Here is a 17,259-nt window from a genome sequence, read left to right on the forward strand (position 1 = left end):
AATAGAGACTAAAACCAAAACAAAAGCCCATAACAACCACTAAAAAAAACACACAAAAGCAAAACATAAAAGGGACCCTACATGTAGCAAACATTTACATATATACCATAAAAGTATCCATAACTAAAAAAAGGAGACCAAAACCAAAACAAAATCCCATAACGGCCACCCAAAAAGCACACAAAAAAAAACATTTAAAAGCGACCCTACATGTAGAAATCATACACAAAAATACCATAAAAGTATCACATAACAACTAAAAAAGGGGACCAAACAAAAACCCATAACAGACACTAAAAAAGCACACAGAAAGTGAAATAAAAAATTGAAAACAAAAAACAAACTCATTATAACTCATAAATAGAAAGTAAATCATAACAAAATAAATACTACCTCAATCGTACACATAAAACCCTAAAAACATATATCCTTACAAATTTGGGATCCAAACCCACAACATCACTAAAAAAAGAGACTGAAACCGAAACAAAAGCCCCTCTCTGACAAAAAAAAAACAAAAACAAAAATAGAAAACTCAAAAATGAATGACCTTTATTTTCATAGGGACTTAAATTTCTGATGGCTTATTCTTCGATTTTCTCTTCACACACTTACTCTTACTAGAACCCTCAACCTTCCTATCATATTCCTCCGAAACACTTTGAGTAGAATCAGACATATCTTTTCTTTTTTTCTTTTCAGAAACAGATTTGGGCAAATGAGAAAGAGATAATGAAGATCGGGTTATCACCATTTCGATTTTTAAAGAAACTAATGAGTATACAACTACTCGACCCCTAATTCTTAGCTACAGGAGATGATACCCCTTCTCAAAATACCCTAAAATCATAACTTTATCTTGGCTAATGAAGAAGTTGGAAAGAAAATGACGAAGTTGATAAAAAATGGACATGATGGCTGTCAGAAAAATATGGGGCAACGTAATCACGTACACTCGCTTAGACGTGGAGGACTTAGGCAATATTAAAACGTTATAATATTTAATAAAATCGGTATATAAATAACAGTAAAATTGCAAATTAAAAAACCAATGATATTTTTGTAACTAATTTGAAAAAAATGATGGCACCTGTAAATTTTTCAATTTTAAACTTGATGTATATAATGTAGTAGAATTGACACTTATAATAATTTTGTTAAAAGTTATAAAATATTAAATACATGAAGTGTAGAGCGTTTAATATGTTTGGAAAATCTTAAACCAAAAGCTGCATTGCACTTATGGAACAAAATTAACCCCAACCCACATTGCAAAAACATTAACCGCACCACATCACATGGTGCGGTGTGAGTTAGACAGTACCTATAATTAGCAAATGTTTTGCTCACCAATAATGATATGTGCAACAAAACATTACACCAATTGATGTGGTATTGTTCTTTAAAATAGTAGACCCCATCAGGTGAGTTAGTGTAATGTTTTGGTGCATAATTTTAGTACACATATCATTACTCCTTGCTCACTCCTACTCTATATTATCCTGGAGTGTAAATATAACTCTCCAATTCTTAACAATGATAGCAAATTCTGGCTACCAAAATTACAATACACCATTTTAAATAGAGCATATTCAAAACATTTGAGTATCATCAAAACCTAAACAACTGATTTTAATAAAATACAAAGCATGGCGTAATTTACTCAGTAAATTAGAAATTTCAGGTTCAAAGTGATACAAAGATAATAATGTATGGGTCATTATTATATATAACCAAATTATAATCCAAGCGAAACAAATCAATAACAAGCTTTAATAGTCCGATCCCGATCGTACAATTGCACCAATGGAGGCATTTAACCGTTTTCTTCACACTTTTTCTTGATCATTTTTTTCAAAAAATTTATAAAATATATTTATAGTTTTATTGTATAATTGGCAAAAAGAATCAGCGTGAGTGTGAGAATCTCCTGCAGGTTAATTCATACAGAATCTGTGGAAAGCCTTTAGCTTCCTCTTCTGGGAGCTTCAAGAGGCTTGCAACTCTGGTAAATGCCGCATGTTGTCTAGCATATAAATGGTCTTCTTTTATGCCTTGGTAATTCATTTCTTGTTTAGTGATCTTGGGCCTTATCAAGGCCCATTGCATGGCCCATATGGCCAATGGACGCATATAACACAGAGATCTGTATTGGTCATCTATGTTCCAACCTTCCGGAGTCTGAAATGAGTATCTGCAACCAAATACCATTCGATAAAATGAGGGTCAAGTGAATTAGACAACATGAAAGTGAGTCATATATAGCACCATACACATGGTAGAAGTAACACTAATATGGGCTCAAGTCTTGGCATGCTTTTTAAAAAGGAAGAAATAAAGTCTCAAGAAGAGAATTTTAGTCAAAATGTCAAAAGTTTTATGCTTAGCTAAGGAGATAACTAAGAAGCAAAAAAAAAAAGAGTGAACTAAGAAGCAAATTTGTAACTTGAGATGTGGGCTCTTCTGGTCTTTGGTATAAAAGTAAAACATCACATGGAATCTAATAAGAATTCATTAAATATATATAAATAAAAATTCATATCATAATTCTCATTATTTAAGTGTCCCCTTTATCTAACTCCTACAGAAATTACTAACCCAAGGCCTTGTTGAGACCAGGCTGCTTGGTGAACACCTGCTGCAGTCTTGAATGCCATTTCAACCATTCCCTCCTGAATCATTGTAGCAGCAACAGAATATGTTACTCCAGCCCATATCTCCTTTGATTGCATAGCTGACTTATCAACTCTTCCATCAGGCAACATTCCATTCACAGCTCCACGTGAACCTCCTTTCACTTTTAGCACATTGAAATTGTAAACTTTCTCAAGTGCAATCTTCACTTTGCCTTCATCAACAATTGGAGAAAGACCACACACTTCGGCATACCTATATGAGTTAACATGATCAGCATGATAAGTACATATCCAAAATTCATGTATGACACCAAAATTATGTTTAGTTCTCGTTGATAATTAAAATTGTGAACAAGTGTTCCCTATTAGTTTACTGATTCTCCTGTGGTAAAATTAAGGAGTGAAATCATATGAATTCAAACTTAGACCACCTTAGCTTTCTAATCTTTCCATAAAATGAAAAACATAATAATAAGATCTTAGGAGGTGGTGAGCAAACACACTAGTTTCTTTTTTTTACTGCATACTTACCATTGTCCAGCCAACTGATCAGCCTGAATAGACGAACTTGAACTACCATTGCTATTATCATAATTGAAGTAGGAACCATTCCATAAAGTGTCATAGACACCTCTTGCCTTTTCATATCTCATCCAAAAGTAATGTGCAGATGCTTTATCACCAACTTCATGAGCCATGCCCGAAGCAGCCTGGAGAGCAGCCACCCAAAGGCCACCACAGTATGCGCTCACACCAGTAACAGACCATGCATCATAAGTCTGATCAGGGAACCCTTCATTCTCAATCATTCCATCTCCATCCTTATCAAATTGATCCATGAAAGCCATTGCCATGTAGACCGAGGGCCAAACAGCTTTGGCAAAGCTTTTGTCACCAGTAGCAACCACATCCCTGTAAACTTGGAGAACAAACTTTGAATTTAAGTCTTTCCATCTGTCTGTGTTAAACAAATTATAAGCATTTAGCTCAAACCAAGGATCGTTTAGTCCTATATCGTGTGGAACAGCACCAATAGCTTTTCGTGGAACCATTTTCCCATCACTCATGATCTTCATACGGCTAGGATCATGCATCATTACAGCTGCAGCAAAGTCTCTTTGGATGCTTAGTTCAAGTTTTGGAAATAGCATTAGTAGAGAAAAAGATGAATAAAAATGGACATCATAGGTGTTCCACATTATGTATTCCTGTCCTTCAAGATAAAGGAATTGTCCTACATTTTCTTCTCCATCATTGAGCAAACATGCTCCAAAAGCAGAATTTTTCATAGCAGGAGCATATATTTGCTCAAGGACGGACGTCATCCTTTCAAGGATTTCAACAGCAGTATCATTGTTATGGGACATGTCTATGGTGTCTTTGGCATTTAGTTTGGAACTTCTGAGGGAGAATTTTGTTTCTCTGACAGTTGATAAACTTTGCAATGCAAGTGATCCATCTGCAAAGAGAAAAGTTGTCCTTTGATAAATAGAGTGAACCAGATATTTCTCCTTCTAAGAGGCATTTTAACTCCTTGAATACCTGTCCAAATTGTCCCTCCTGCATTGAGATAATAGAGCTCGTTGAAAAGAGTGATTGGATACCTGCAGAGACACTTCTCACTGTTTATATTTTTTCAAAAAGTTGCATCTACTTTCTTTACTATAATATATACGTGATCAGTTACCATTCAGGAAGCCTTTTATCTTCAAGAATAGGTCTTTGCCATTCTTCTATTTGAGATTCCCAATTAGTATGCTCTGTTTTAGAAGTAGAAAATCAATTGTGTCATTTGTCAGTTCAAAAGTTACAAACTGCAAAATCTTCTGTTTAGTGCAATGCAGCTTGTCAGACTACTTTCTAGTCTTATATAAATATGTTAATGTATTATATTCTGGAACAATAAAACAAAGTTATGCAAGTACTACTACCAAGGATGGCATCGTGTGCAATATTGGCAGCTGCATCACCATGAGAACCATAAAATTTTGTGTACCGCCTGCCATTTAAAGCTTATTGTTAGCAAATTTGATAACTAAACTCAAGCAATTAAGTAGATTCTTCACTCAAACTGAAGTGTTTAGAAGCTGATGAATACTGCTATTATACATTTTCAAGAGTTAGAGAGAGAAAAGTTAGAGACGTGTTTAGAAACTGAGATATCTACCTATGATAACTTTTCTCTATGAATCTCACTTCTGGGCAGTCCCATGCCAATGAAAAAGTCACAGAGCGTACAGCACCAGATGGGATAGTCAAAGTTGCTGCTATGGCAGCTCCAATAGTTGATCCTGGTTTTGAAGACACTGAAGTCCCATTGCAGTCTAGGTGATCAAACGATCCGTACTAAATTATTTAACACATACGTATTAAGTTAATAAGAGTGACTAGGCCTTGATAGATGTTTATGAAACAGAGCATTGGCAAAAGATGCATTTAAAGTTATGAAATGTATGAATAACCCGTAAGAAAATTATAAGTTTGTTCAGTGAATGATTTTTAGATGAACATTCAAGTACATAAAGGAGGATAATTCAGCAGCTAACCTTTTTTATTTCATTCCACATTTCTTTTGCTGTGATACCCTTGGAACTACCAGATATTAAGAAGTAGGGGCACTTAGAAATGTGGACATCATCATTTTCCTCTGCTGCTATGGAAAATGTAACAGGAGACTGTCCATCTGCAGTTCTGAAAGTTCGCGATTGGATGTAGATTAGAGATTCATCTAGTTAATAGGTTGTAAAATTTTAAGTGAGAGTTACTGTTTCTTGAATTAAGAAAGGATTTACTTGTGGTGTAGAAGTACACCATGCACCCCATCCTCTGTCCTGCTAAGAATTAGGCATTGAGGAAATGTTTAATTTTTAGCTTAATTAACAAAAGGGGGTCGAGAAACAACATAGATCAAAAGATGGTGTTCAAGAAGGCATAGTTAAAGAATTTATTCATCTTGAAATCTGAATTATCCTAAAACAATGCTATTTATCACTAGAGAATAAAAAGTCCAACAATATGCCCTTACTCCATTTTTGAATTATAATGATCACCAGAAGCTCCAGAGATCCCACCAACTGAATTCTGAACAGTAGAAACATAAATAGTTCAAAATTATACAAGATTATGTAAATCATGCAAGTGTTTGATACCACTTTGTGACTCGATTATACCACAATGGAAGGACATACAGCAAGATATATATTTTACTCGTGGGAATTGAGTTTATTAAAGAGTACTCAAAGCCTATTAACGTAAAAATTTATGATGTAGTTAAGAACTCAGGATAACTTCATGTTTGGATGGGAAAAGAATAAAAGTACTGTAGTAAAAAAATTGCTTATACTAAGGCAAAACAAGAATTCCATCTTGGAGTATATATTTACAATAACCAAGTAACAAAAAAAAGCTCCTCCCTTATGTATTAACAAATTTGAACAACTTTTCCACAGTGGAACTTTAAGGAAACATCAGAATATGCACCATATAATCTTTTCTTTACTCACAGCCCAAGTAAACATCAAGGTGACATCTGCGGAGGTCCGCCCTTTGTTAGTTATCTGAAAGCATACATGGAGAAACTTCTTAGGACAAAGTTAAAAGGAAATGCTAGTATAAAAAAACTATCTGTAGATTTGTGTGAATAATACTTCTAATCTGATTTTATTGATGAATAGTATGGCCTATATATAGGCTGAATACAAAGAGCTAGACAAAAAATAAGGAAAAAAAATACAACCTAAACATAGCTGTCAATTACAACCTAACTTAGCTGTAAATTACAACCTAAAATTAGCTGTACAAAATGTATTTACAAAGATATTTCTACACTCCCCCTCAAGCTGAGTTGTATATGTTATACAAACCCAGCTTGGAATTAAATTCTTCAAAACTTGTTCTTGGTAGTGCTTTTGTTAGAATGTCGGCAATTTGTTTCTTTGTAGGAATGTAGTTGAGCTCAATGATCTTTGAATTCACCTTCTCAGAAATGAAGTGTCTGTCTATTTCAACATGTTTAGTTCTATCGTGGTGAACCGGATTTTTAGCAATACTAATTGCTGCTTGACTATCACTGAACATTTTAAAAGACTTAGGAGAGTCAAACCTCAATTCATTCATGAGTCTTTTGATCCACATCCCTTCACAAATACCCAAGGCTAAAGCACGATATTCTGACTCTGCACTACTCCTTGAGACCACATACTGCTTTTTACTACGCCAAGTAACTAAATTACCCTATACATAGGTGCAATAACCACTAGTTGATCGTCTGCCAGTCAGCTCTCCAGCCCAACTAGAGTCTGTGTAAACTTCCAAGTCTCGGTTGTTGTGTTTTTTGAAGTGCAAACCAAGACCTGGTGTCATTTTCAAATATCTTAGAATACGATACACTGCTTCCAAGTGCTCCTCACAAGGACTGTGCATATGTTGACTAACAACGCTGACAGGGAAGGCGATATCAGGTCTGGTATGAGAGAGACAGATTAGCTTTCCTACTAATCTTTGATAGCTCCCCCTCTCTACTGGAGTTGAATCCTCTCTTCGATTAACTTTCAAGTTTGGATCTATGGGAGTGTCAACCGGCTTGCTCCCAATCATTCCAGTTTCCTTTAGAAGATCTAGGATATACTTTCGCTGAGATATAACAATTCCTTCTTTCGATCGGGCTACTTCCATACCAAGAAAGTATTTGAGGGTTCCTAGATCTTTGATTTCAAATTTGGGGGCAAGAAGTCTTTTGAGATCTGAAATTTCTCCTAAGTCATCTCCAGTTAAGATTATGTCATCCACATAGACAATGAGAATTGCTAGCTTCCCAGTTGAAGAGAACTTGAAAAATAGAGTATGATCAGCCTGACTTTGAGTATATCCATGTTTGACAACTAACTTTGTAAATTTGTCAAACCATGCTCGAGGTGACTGTTTCAAGCCATAAAGAGATTTGAGAAGTTTGCAAACTACTCGACCACTGGAGTGTTTCTTCATACCTGGTGGAATTTCCATATAGACTTCTTCTTCGAGATCCCCATTCAAAAAAGCACTCTTCACATCCAACTGATATAAAGGCCACTCACAATTTACAGCAAGTGATGATAAAACTCTTACTGTATTAAGTTTAGCAACAGGAGCAAAGGTCTCCTGATGATCAACACCATATGATTGAGTGAATCCCTTGGCAACTAATCGAGCCTTGAATCTGTTGATACTCCCATCTGAATTATATTTGACGGTGAAAATCCACTTGCAACCAACTGTCTGTTTTCCTTGAGGTAACTCAGTGAGAACCCAAGTACCATTTTTCTCAAGAGCATTCATTTCTTCATCGACTGCAGTCTTCCATTTTGGATCTTTCAAGGCTTCATAAATGTCTGTGGGAATCGGAATAAGATCAAGAGAAGAGACAAAAGCTCGGTACATAGGTGTTAGTTTCCCATAAGCAACATACTTTTCAATGGGGTGATTGGTACAAGTTCTAACACCCTTTCGATGAGCAATAGGTAGGTCGAAATCATCAATAGTAGGAGAAACTAACTCATGAACTACAGAATCCTTACCTTCATGATTTTCGAGGTTAAGAGGGCTTTGATGAGTGTTTGAGCAGTTCGTCTTGCATGTTGACCTCTAAACACGAAGTTCTTTGTTACCTATATCAAATTGTGCTTGAGTTTGAGGTGGTGGTAAAGTTGAAGGAGTGTTTGGGTTTTCTGAGGAGAAAGGAGAGAGCGAATTGACTATAGAGAAGGACGGATTGGGTGTGTTTTCTGGACTGATATCTGGTTGGATAGGAAAAGTGGGTAAGGAAGGACCAGTTGATTGATCTGGTTGGATAGGCAAAGAGGGCAAAGACTGAGCACTTTGATGTTTGTGTGTCACAACATTGGGTTGAGGAAATGCAGCTTGATGATCCTGAAGAGTTTCCCAAAGCTGATATTCCTGAGAATGCTCCCCCTGAATACCAGATTTGGGAAAGAAAGATTGATGTTCAAAAAAGGTGACATCGATAGTGTTATAAATCATTTTTGTAATTGGGGAGTAACATTTATACCCTTTTTGAGTGTTGCAGTACCCGATGAAGAGACACTTGTGAGACTTTGGATCAAGTTTGGTTCGTTTGTGATCATAAATATGGACAAAAACCGTACATCCGAATACTTTAAATGGAAGATCAGAGGAGAAAGCTGAGATATGAGGGAATGTGGCAAGTAACAGATTTCTGGGAGCTTTGAATTGTAGCACACGGCTAGGCATACGATTGATGAGATAGGTGGCTGTGAGTAAGGCTTCCCCCCAAAACTGTTTAGGAACATGATTTGAAAACATGATGGATCTAAAAACTTCAAGAAGATGTCTGTTTTTTCGCTCAGCCACTCCATTTTGTTGCGAAGTATCAACACATGAACTAATGTGAACAATACCTTGATCTAAAAAGTATGGACCAAGAATGGAGTTAAAATATTCCTTTCCATTATCAGTTTTCAGGATTTGGATTTTTCGGCGAAATTGATTTTGAATCATGGAATGAAATTTTTTAAAAATAGAAGCAGTATCAGATTTTTCTTCATAAGGAATGTCCATGTTGTCCTAGTATGATCATCAATAAAGGATACAAACCATCTAGATCCATTAATATTAGTTACTTGTGAGGGTCCCCAAATATCACTATATATCATCGAAAAAGGTTGTGAAGGTTTGTAAGGAAGACTGGGATAAGAGTTTCGAGTATGCTTAGCAAGTTGACATACTTCACAATGAAAGAATTTTGTCTTTTGTGGACAAATAACTGAGGAAATAATTTTTCAAGATAACCAAAATTTGGACGTCCTAGTCGAAAATGCCACAACATAACACGATTTTCATTCGAAACAGACACAAAATTGGAAACACAATCTAAATTGGAATGATTACCACAACTGGATTTGTGAACTTGTTTACTTTTAGGAGAATCCTTGAGAATATAGAGCCCATCATGCATTTCAGCACTGCCAATCACCTTCTCCGAGCCCTCAACCTGAAATTCACAAAGATTTGGATAGAATTTAGTTACACAATTCAGATCTCGAATAAGCTTGCTTATTGAAAGAAGATTGCAATTTAGTTTAGGGACAAATAGAACAGATGAAAGGCGAAGTTCATCTGATAATGTTACAGAGCCGATCCCTATCACTTTTGAGAGAGAACCATAGGCAATTCTGACAGTGTGGGATTCAGGAGATGGTTTGAAGGTGCTAAAGACTTGTAAATCACCCGTCATGTGGTCGGAAGCCCCTGAATCAACAATCCAAGTACCTTTGTTGGAGGTTGCAGTAAATGTGTGAGACGTAGAACCTTGATGACACATTATGCTGACATTTGCCTCGGTTAAAGATGGATTTGGCTGCTGCATACACTACCCAAGAGGTGTTGGAGTTGTATTGATTTTGTCTTTTGAGAAGTGGCTAACTTCCAAGTCTTGAAAATAGAGGACTTTATGAGAGGAATTGGTGACAAGAGCAGCTGATTGAGGAGTGGGTTTGGCTGATTGGAGAAGTTGAGGAGAAGCCATTGATTTGAGAAGGTGAGGAGTTGGCTGTAACAACCATTGATATGTTTGAGATTGGCTTTTAGATGAGGAGTTGGCTGTAACAACCATTGATAAGAACAGGGAAATGCAGCAAGGAGTGCCGAGGAAGACGTTGCCGGAAAAAGCTCGCCGTCGGGGTGCTGCACGCGCCTACACGCGCCACGCGTGTGGGAGATGGGGCCGGAGATGGAGGCGGCGCGTGAGGCTCACGCGCGGCTCTGCTGGGTGCCGAACTTCAGGGTTTGGCCGACCGGAGGTGCGGGAAGCTTCCTGTGAAGGAGGTGAGAGTAGAAGATTGCCCTAAAATAATTTTCTAAGGTTGAGCTCAAAAGTGCAAAACCCTAATTTTTTTACTGAAAGAGGGCAGAAGAGATTGGAAAGAGTTTCCAATTTTTAGACTACTAATGACTGATACCATGTAGATTTGTGTGAATAATACTTCTAATCTGATTTTATTGATGAATAGTATGGCCTATATATAGGCTGAATACAAAGAGCTAGACAAAAAATAAGGAAAAATACAACCTAAATATAGCTGTCAATTACAACCTAACGTAACTGTAAATTACAACCTAAAATTAGCTGTACAAAATGTATTTACAAAGATATTTCTACACTATCACATTTCCATCCCTACCGTGAAGGTAAATGCTGATACAGGAAAACTGGTCTCTTTGTAATTGTGGGGAATAAATGGTGAAATTTGACGTGAAACAATTACAAGTTCTGGGTCAGGTTCACCTGCATTTGAATATGAAGCAAAACATAAGATGTAGAAAATATTGTATATTAAACATTTACTCATATACTATAATTAGACTAATTGATTTACCCTAGAATATCTGTAATTATTCTAGAATATTTGGTATTGTTTTGTTTATTCCTATACAGTGTCTATTTAATGACCTTATTCTCTATCAATAAAGATTATTTAAGGCTAATTTTTCACATGGTATCAGAGATTTCCCTCTAACCTAGAAATTTCGAAGCCTCCTTTTTTTCTCTCAGCCTTTGTCCCTTTCCTTATGGCCAGCCTCAACAAAAACTCTTATGATGGAAGCCTTGCTCCGATGATAACTCAGCCGCTGATTGGAAGTCTCGTTCCTCTGCTCGTGCCCCTTCGAAAGGCCAGCCCTTCATTGCCGCTCCATCGGAGCCTTTCCCATTCACTCCAACTCAGATCACCCAACTTCATTAGTTGCTTAATACCTCCAAGAATGCTACTGCATCTGCGTCATCATCCTCTTCACATCTAGGTGCCTCCCCTGCCTTCAATGTTCAAAACTCTGCCTGGATTGTGGATTTAGGGACTTCGGATAACATGATTGGTCAGTCCCATCAGTTTACCACACTCCTTGTCTAGGTACTCAAAAAATTAAGATTATTTACGGTTCCCTCTCCTTTGTGGCTGGCATGAAAATGGTGAGAAATAATCACCTTTTTTTGTGTTTTATTTTCTGATAATAATTTACAACCTAGGGCTAGTATTATATAGGCTATACACGTAGCTTTGATTACAAAATAATAAACAATCCATATAAATCAGGGAACTAAAAATGAAATCTTTGGAATTCGATTTTCCTAATTGTTAACACTCCCCCTCAAGCTAGATTATAGATATTGATAAGTCCAAGCTTGTTTACTAGGAAATCAAATAATTGTTCGGATAGTCCCTTTGTGAGAATATCAGCTAGTTGTTGATCCGTATGCACATATCTAATGCTCATAATTCCTCCATCAATATTTTCTTTAATAAAGTGACGATCAACTTCCACGTGTTTAGTTCCATCATGATGTATAGGGTTGTGTGCAATGTTGATGGTAGATTGGTTGTCAAAGTAGAGCTGAATAGGGGTTTCAAACTCAATCTTCAAATCCTCTAATAGACGTTTGATCCATATTGATTCACATACTCCATGGGTCATGGCTCTATACGCTCCATGGGTTATGGGCCCACCACGCTTCTCTCCTCGAATATACCCGAATCTCTTTTTGTACGTTTTGGTCTTGAGGATGTCCTTCTGGTTCAATGATTTCAGGAGACGTTGTCTTTGGAGAGATTGGTGGATTTTCTGGTTCAGGAGGTAAAGTAGTGATATTTGGTTCAGAAGAAACTGGAGTGGAAGAAGTGAAGTTTTGTGTGAATAATACTTCTAATCTAATTTTATTGATGAATAGTATGGCCTATATATAGGCTAAATACAAAGAGCTAGACAATATACAAGGAAAAAATACAACCTAAACTTAGCTGTCAATTACAACCTAAAATAAGTTGTACAAAATGTACTTACAATGATATTTCTACACTCCCCCTCAAGCTGAGTTGTATATGTTATACAAACCCAGCTTGGATTTAAATTCTTCAAAACTTGTTCTTGGTGGGGCCTTTGTTAAGATGTTGGCAATCTGTTTCTTTGTAGGAATGTAGTTGAGCTCAATGATCTTTGAATTCACCTTCTCAGAAATGAAGTGTCTGTCTATTTCAACATGTTTAGTTCTATCGTGGTGAACCGAATTTTTAGCAATGTTAATTGCTGCTTGACTATCACTGTACATTTTAAAGGGCTCGGGAGAGTCAAACCTCAATTCATTCATGAGCCTTTTGATCCACATCCCTTCACAAATACCCAAGGCTAAAGCACGATATTCTGACTCTGCACTACTCCTTGAGACCCCAGACTGCTTTTTACTACGCCAAGTAACTAAATTACCCTATACATAGGTGCAATAACCACTAGTTGATCGTCTGTCAGTCAGCTCTCCAGCCCAACTAGAGTCTGTGTAAACTTCCAAGTCTCGGTTGTTACGTTTTTTGAAGTGCAAACCAAGACCTGGTGTCATTTTCAGATACCTTAGAATACGATACACTGCTTCCAAGTGCTCCTCACAAGGACTGTGCGTATGTTGACTAACAACGCTGACAGGGAAGGCGATATCAGGTCCGGTATGAGAGAGATAGATTAGCTTTCCTACTAATCTTTGATAGCTCCCCCTCTCTACTGGAGTTGAATCCTCTCTTTGATTAACTTTCAAGTTTGGATCCATGGGAGTGTCAACCGGCTTGCTCCCAATCATTCCAGTTTCCTTTAGAAGATCTAGGATATACTTTCACTGAGATATAACAATTCCTTCTTTCGATCGGGCTACTTCCATACCAAGAAAGTATTTGAGGGTTCCTAGATCTTTGATTTCAAATTTGGAGGCAAGAAGTCTTTTGAGATCTGAAATTTCTCCCAAGTCATCTCCAGTTAAGATTATGTCATCCACAGAGACAATAAGAATTGCTAGCTTCCCAGTTGAAGAGAACTTGAAAAATAGAGTATGATCAGCCTGACTTTGAGTATATCCATGTTTGACAACTAACTTTGTAAATTTGTCAAATCATGCTCGAGGTGACTGTTTCAAGCCATAAAGAGATTTGAGAAGTTTGCAAACTACTCGACCACTGGAGTGTTTCTTCATACCTGGTGGAATTTCCATATAGACTTCTTCTTCGAGATCCCCATTCAAAAAAGCATTCTTCACATCCAACTGATATAAAGGCCACTCACAATTTACAGCAAGTGATAATAAAATTCTTACTGTATTAAGTTTGGCAACAGGAGCAAAGGTCTCCTGATAGTCAACACCATATGATTGAGTGAATCCCTTGGCAACTAATCGAGCCTTGAATCTGTTGATACTCCCATCTGAATTATATTTGACGGTGAAAATTCACTTGCAACCAACTGTCTGTTTTCCTTGAGGTAACTCAGTGAGAACCCAAGTACCATTTTTCTCAAGAGCATTCATTTCTTCATCGACTGCAGTCTTCCATTTTGGATCTTTCAAGGCTTCATAAATGTCTGGGAATCGGAATAAGATCAAGAGAAGAGACAAAAGCTCGGTACATAGGTGTTAGTTTCCCATAAGCAACATACTTTTCAATGGGGTGATTGGTACAAGTTCTAACACCCTTTCGATGAGCAATAGGTAGGTCGAAATCATCAATAGTAGGAGAAACTAACTCATGAACTACAGAATCCTTACCTTCATGATTTTCGAGGTTAAGAGGGCTTTGATGAGTGTTTGAGCAGTTCTTGTCTTGCATGTTGACCTCTATATTTCCAACTTTTCTCCTACTATAAACATGAAATTCTTTGTTACCTATATCAAACTGTGCTTGAGTTTGAAGTGGTGGTAAGTTTAAAGGAGTGTTTGGATTTTCTGAGGAGGAAGGTGAGGTTGGATTGACTATAGAGAAGGAAGGGTTGGGTGTGTTTTCTGGACTGATATCTGGTTGGATAGGAAAAGTGGGTAAGGAATGACCAGTTGATTGATCTGGTTGGATAGGCAAAGAAGGTAATGAGGGACCAGTTGATTGATCTGGCTGGAAGGGCGAAGAGGGCAAAGATTGAGCACTTTGATGTTTGTGTCTGTAAATTACAACCTAAAAATAGCTGTACAAAATGTATTTACAAGATATTTCTACAGTTTCCTAAAGCTGATATTCCTATGAATGCTCCCCTGAATACCAGATTTGGGAAAGAAAGATTGATGTTCAAAAAATGTGACATCCATAGTGTTATAGATCGTTTTTATAATTGGGGAGTAACATTTGTACCATTTTTTAGTGTTGGAATACCCGATAAAGAGACACTTGTTAGACTTTGGATCAAATTTTGTTCTTTTGTGATCATAAATATGGACAAAAGTTGTACATCCGAAGACTTTAAATGGAAGATCGGAGGAGAAGGCAGAGATATCAGGGAATGTTGCAAGGAACAGATTTCTGGGAGCTTTGAATTGTAGTACACGGCTAGGCATACGATTGATGAGATAGGTGGCTGAGTAAGGCTTCCCCCAAAACTATTTAGGAATATGAGATAGGTGGCTGAGTAAGGCTTCCCCCCAAAACTATTTAGGAATATGATTTGAAAACATGATAGATCTAGAAACTTCAAGATGTCTGTTTTTCCGCTCAGCCACTCCATTTTGTTGCGGAGTATCAACACATGAACTAATGTGAACAATACTTTGATATAACAAGTATGGACCAAGAATGGAGTTAAAATATTCTTTTCCATTATCAGTTTTCAGGATTTGGATCTTTCGGTGAAATTGATTTTGAATCATGGAATGGATAATTTTAAAAACAGAAGTAGTTTCGAATTTTTCTTTCATAAGGAATGTCCATGTTGTCCTAGTATGATCATCAATAAAAGATACAAACCATCTAGATCCATTAATATTTGTTACTCGTGAGGGTCCTCAAATATCACTATGTATCATCGAAAAAGGTTGTGAAGGTTTGTAAGAAAGACTAGGATAAAAGTTTCGAGTATGTTTAGCAAGTTGACATACTTTACAATGAAAGAATTTTGGTCTTTTGTGGACAAATAACTAAGGAAATAGTTTTTCAAGATAACCAAAATTTAGATGTCCTAGTCGAAAATGCCACAACAAGACAAGATTTTGATAGGCCTCCCCTCACCTATGTGTATACAAGAAGGGGAAATAAGAATGCCAAGTCAGCAGGGGAGAGTTAGTTAGTGGGGGTAGTGATGGGTGCACTGAGTTGTCTAGCTGAGTAGGCTGTTTAGTGAGAGGTTTATTAGCTAAGGAAGATTCATTTTATGGGTGTGAAGAATTTGAGTGGAATTGTATTCCTTGGGAGAGAGGCAGGCTCTCAAATACCTGACCATTTCGTTCAATACATACGAACTTCATTTTTTTCTTCCATTCGTTCTTTCATTACTATCTGTTATTGTTTTTGTGATCTAACCTGAATTAGCAGTAAGACTCTATCAATTGGTATCAGAGTCCAGTGACCTATGATGGGTCCGAAGAAGGATTTTACTATGGAGGTTTTTTAGGAGAGAATGGAGTCACTAAAGTCCGATTATCAGCAGGAGTTATTGGGTGTGAGATCTGAGTTGCAGCAAGAGTTGGATATGCTCAAAACAGATGTTCAGAGACTTCCATCGATTGAGAAACGAATGGAGTTTATTGTTCAGCTGTTGCAGATAGCAAGTCGGCCAGCATCCACAACGACAGCGGCGACCGATGACCGCCATTGAAGGGCAGTGGATGGGGATGTGCCTGCGGCGTCGACTCCCATTTCGGTAGACAACAAATCGGGCCCCGATTCGGCTAAATTGCCTACTGATGTTTGGCCTCTGTGTGGTCGGGATTATCGACCCCCTCGAATGGAGTTACCGTTGTTTTCTAGGGACAATCTTGATGGGTGGGTGTTTCGTGTAGAACGATACTCCCTCTTGAACCAACTTACGGAGACACACATGTTAGAAGCAGCTATTATCATTCTAGAAGGCGATGCCCTCACTTGGTTTCAGTGGGAACACCAACGACGACCGATCACCTCTTGGGCTACTTTGAAGCATTTACCTCTTCTCCGATTCCAGGCAGTACCGGTCGGATTGACCTCTGAGGAGCTTTCAATACAGCAGGAGTCTACAGTCAGGGAATATCGAGTGCGGTGGGAAGCTCTGGCGTGTCGGGTCCCCGAACACATCTTGGAAGGCAGCTTCGTGAAGGGCTTGAAGGAGGAGATTAAAGGCCCCTGCATATTCTCCCGCCCATGGGCCTGGCCCAAATAATGGAAACTGCTCAGCGGATTGAAGAGGGTCAACATTTATTGTCGATGGGATCTTTACAGAAGGCTACTTCCTCAAAGCCCAATCCGATTACTGTTCCGAAACCCACGTACAACCCTTTTCCTGCAAAGTTGTATTTCTCCAGCCCAATTACTTCATCCATTTCTCCACCGACTTCTGCCAAGCACTACAAAGACCACTAAATCAGCACCTGTGCGCCGACTCACTGAAGCTGAGTACCAGGATAAGAAGGCTCGAGGGGTTTGTTTCAAGTGTGATAAAAAATTCCATCAGGGCCATGAGCGTGAGCATAAGAGTCTGCAGGTTATGTTGATGGTAAATGAGGAAGATACGATGGTGCAAATGGATTCCCCACCACCCACACCTGCCTTGTCGACTAAAAGTGTGGCCAAGGAGACCTTAGCTACGTTGTCTCTCAATTCCTTGGTGGGAATCACATCGGCTCACT

The 17,259-nt window shown here is 37.8% G+C and overlaps 1 protein-coding gene across 6 annotated transcripts in view; it reads right to left on the reverse strand.

Moving 5' to 3' along the window:
* Positions 1–1,470: 1,470 nt before the first annotated feature.
* LOC133803511 (uncharacterized) overlaps positions 1,471–17,259 on the reverse strand; it is a 37,508-nt gene continuing 21,719 nt past the window's right edge. For 2 of the 6 annotated variants that reach the window (XM_062241577.1, XM_062241579.1), the window contains 12 exons: positions 10,832–10,935; positions 6,140–6,193; positions 5,662–5,717; positions 5,429–5,470; positions 5,183–5,327; positions 4,804–4,982; positions 4,568–4,635; positions 4,324–4,396; positions 4,179–4,240; positions 3,168–4,095; positions 2,599–2,889; positions 1,471–2,194 (listed from right to left, as the gene is read on the reverse strand). In XM_062241577.1, the coding sequence (XP_062097561.1) occupies positions 1,909–2,194; positions 2,599–2,889; positions 3,168–4,095; positions 4,179–4,240; positions 4,324–4,396; positions 4,568–4,635; positions 4,804–4,982; positions 5,183–5,327; positions 5,429–5,470; positions 5,662–5,717; positions 6,140–6,193; positions 10,832–10,935 (2,288 nt within the window). In that variant the 3' untranslated portion in view covers positions 1,471–1,908. Of the gene's footprint in view, positions 2,195–2,598; positions 2,890–3,167; positions 4,096–4,178; positions 4,241–4,323; positions 4,397–4,567; positions 4,636–4,803; positions 4,983–5,182; positions 5,328–5,428; positions 5,471–5,661; positions 5,718–6,116; positions 6,194–10,831; positions 10,942–11,168; positions 11,546–17,259 lie in introns of those variants that run through there. The other 4 variants (XM_062241582.1, XM_062241580.1, XM_062241578.1 and 1 more) reach the window with 4 other exon arrangements.

Source organism: Humulus lupulus, chromosome X (assembly GCF_963169125.1).
Source record: "Humulus lupulus chromosome X, drHumLupu1.1, whole genome shotgun sequence".
In the NCBI taxonomy this organism is placed as follows: domain Eukaryota; kingdom Viridiplantae; phylum Streptophyta; class Magnoliopsida; order Rosales; family Cannabaceae; genus Humulus; species Humulus lupulus.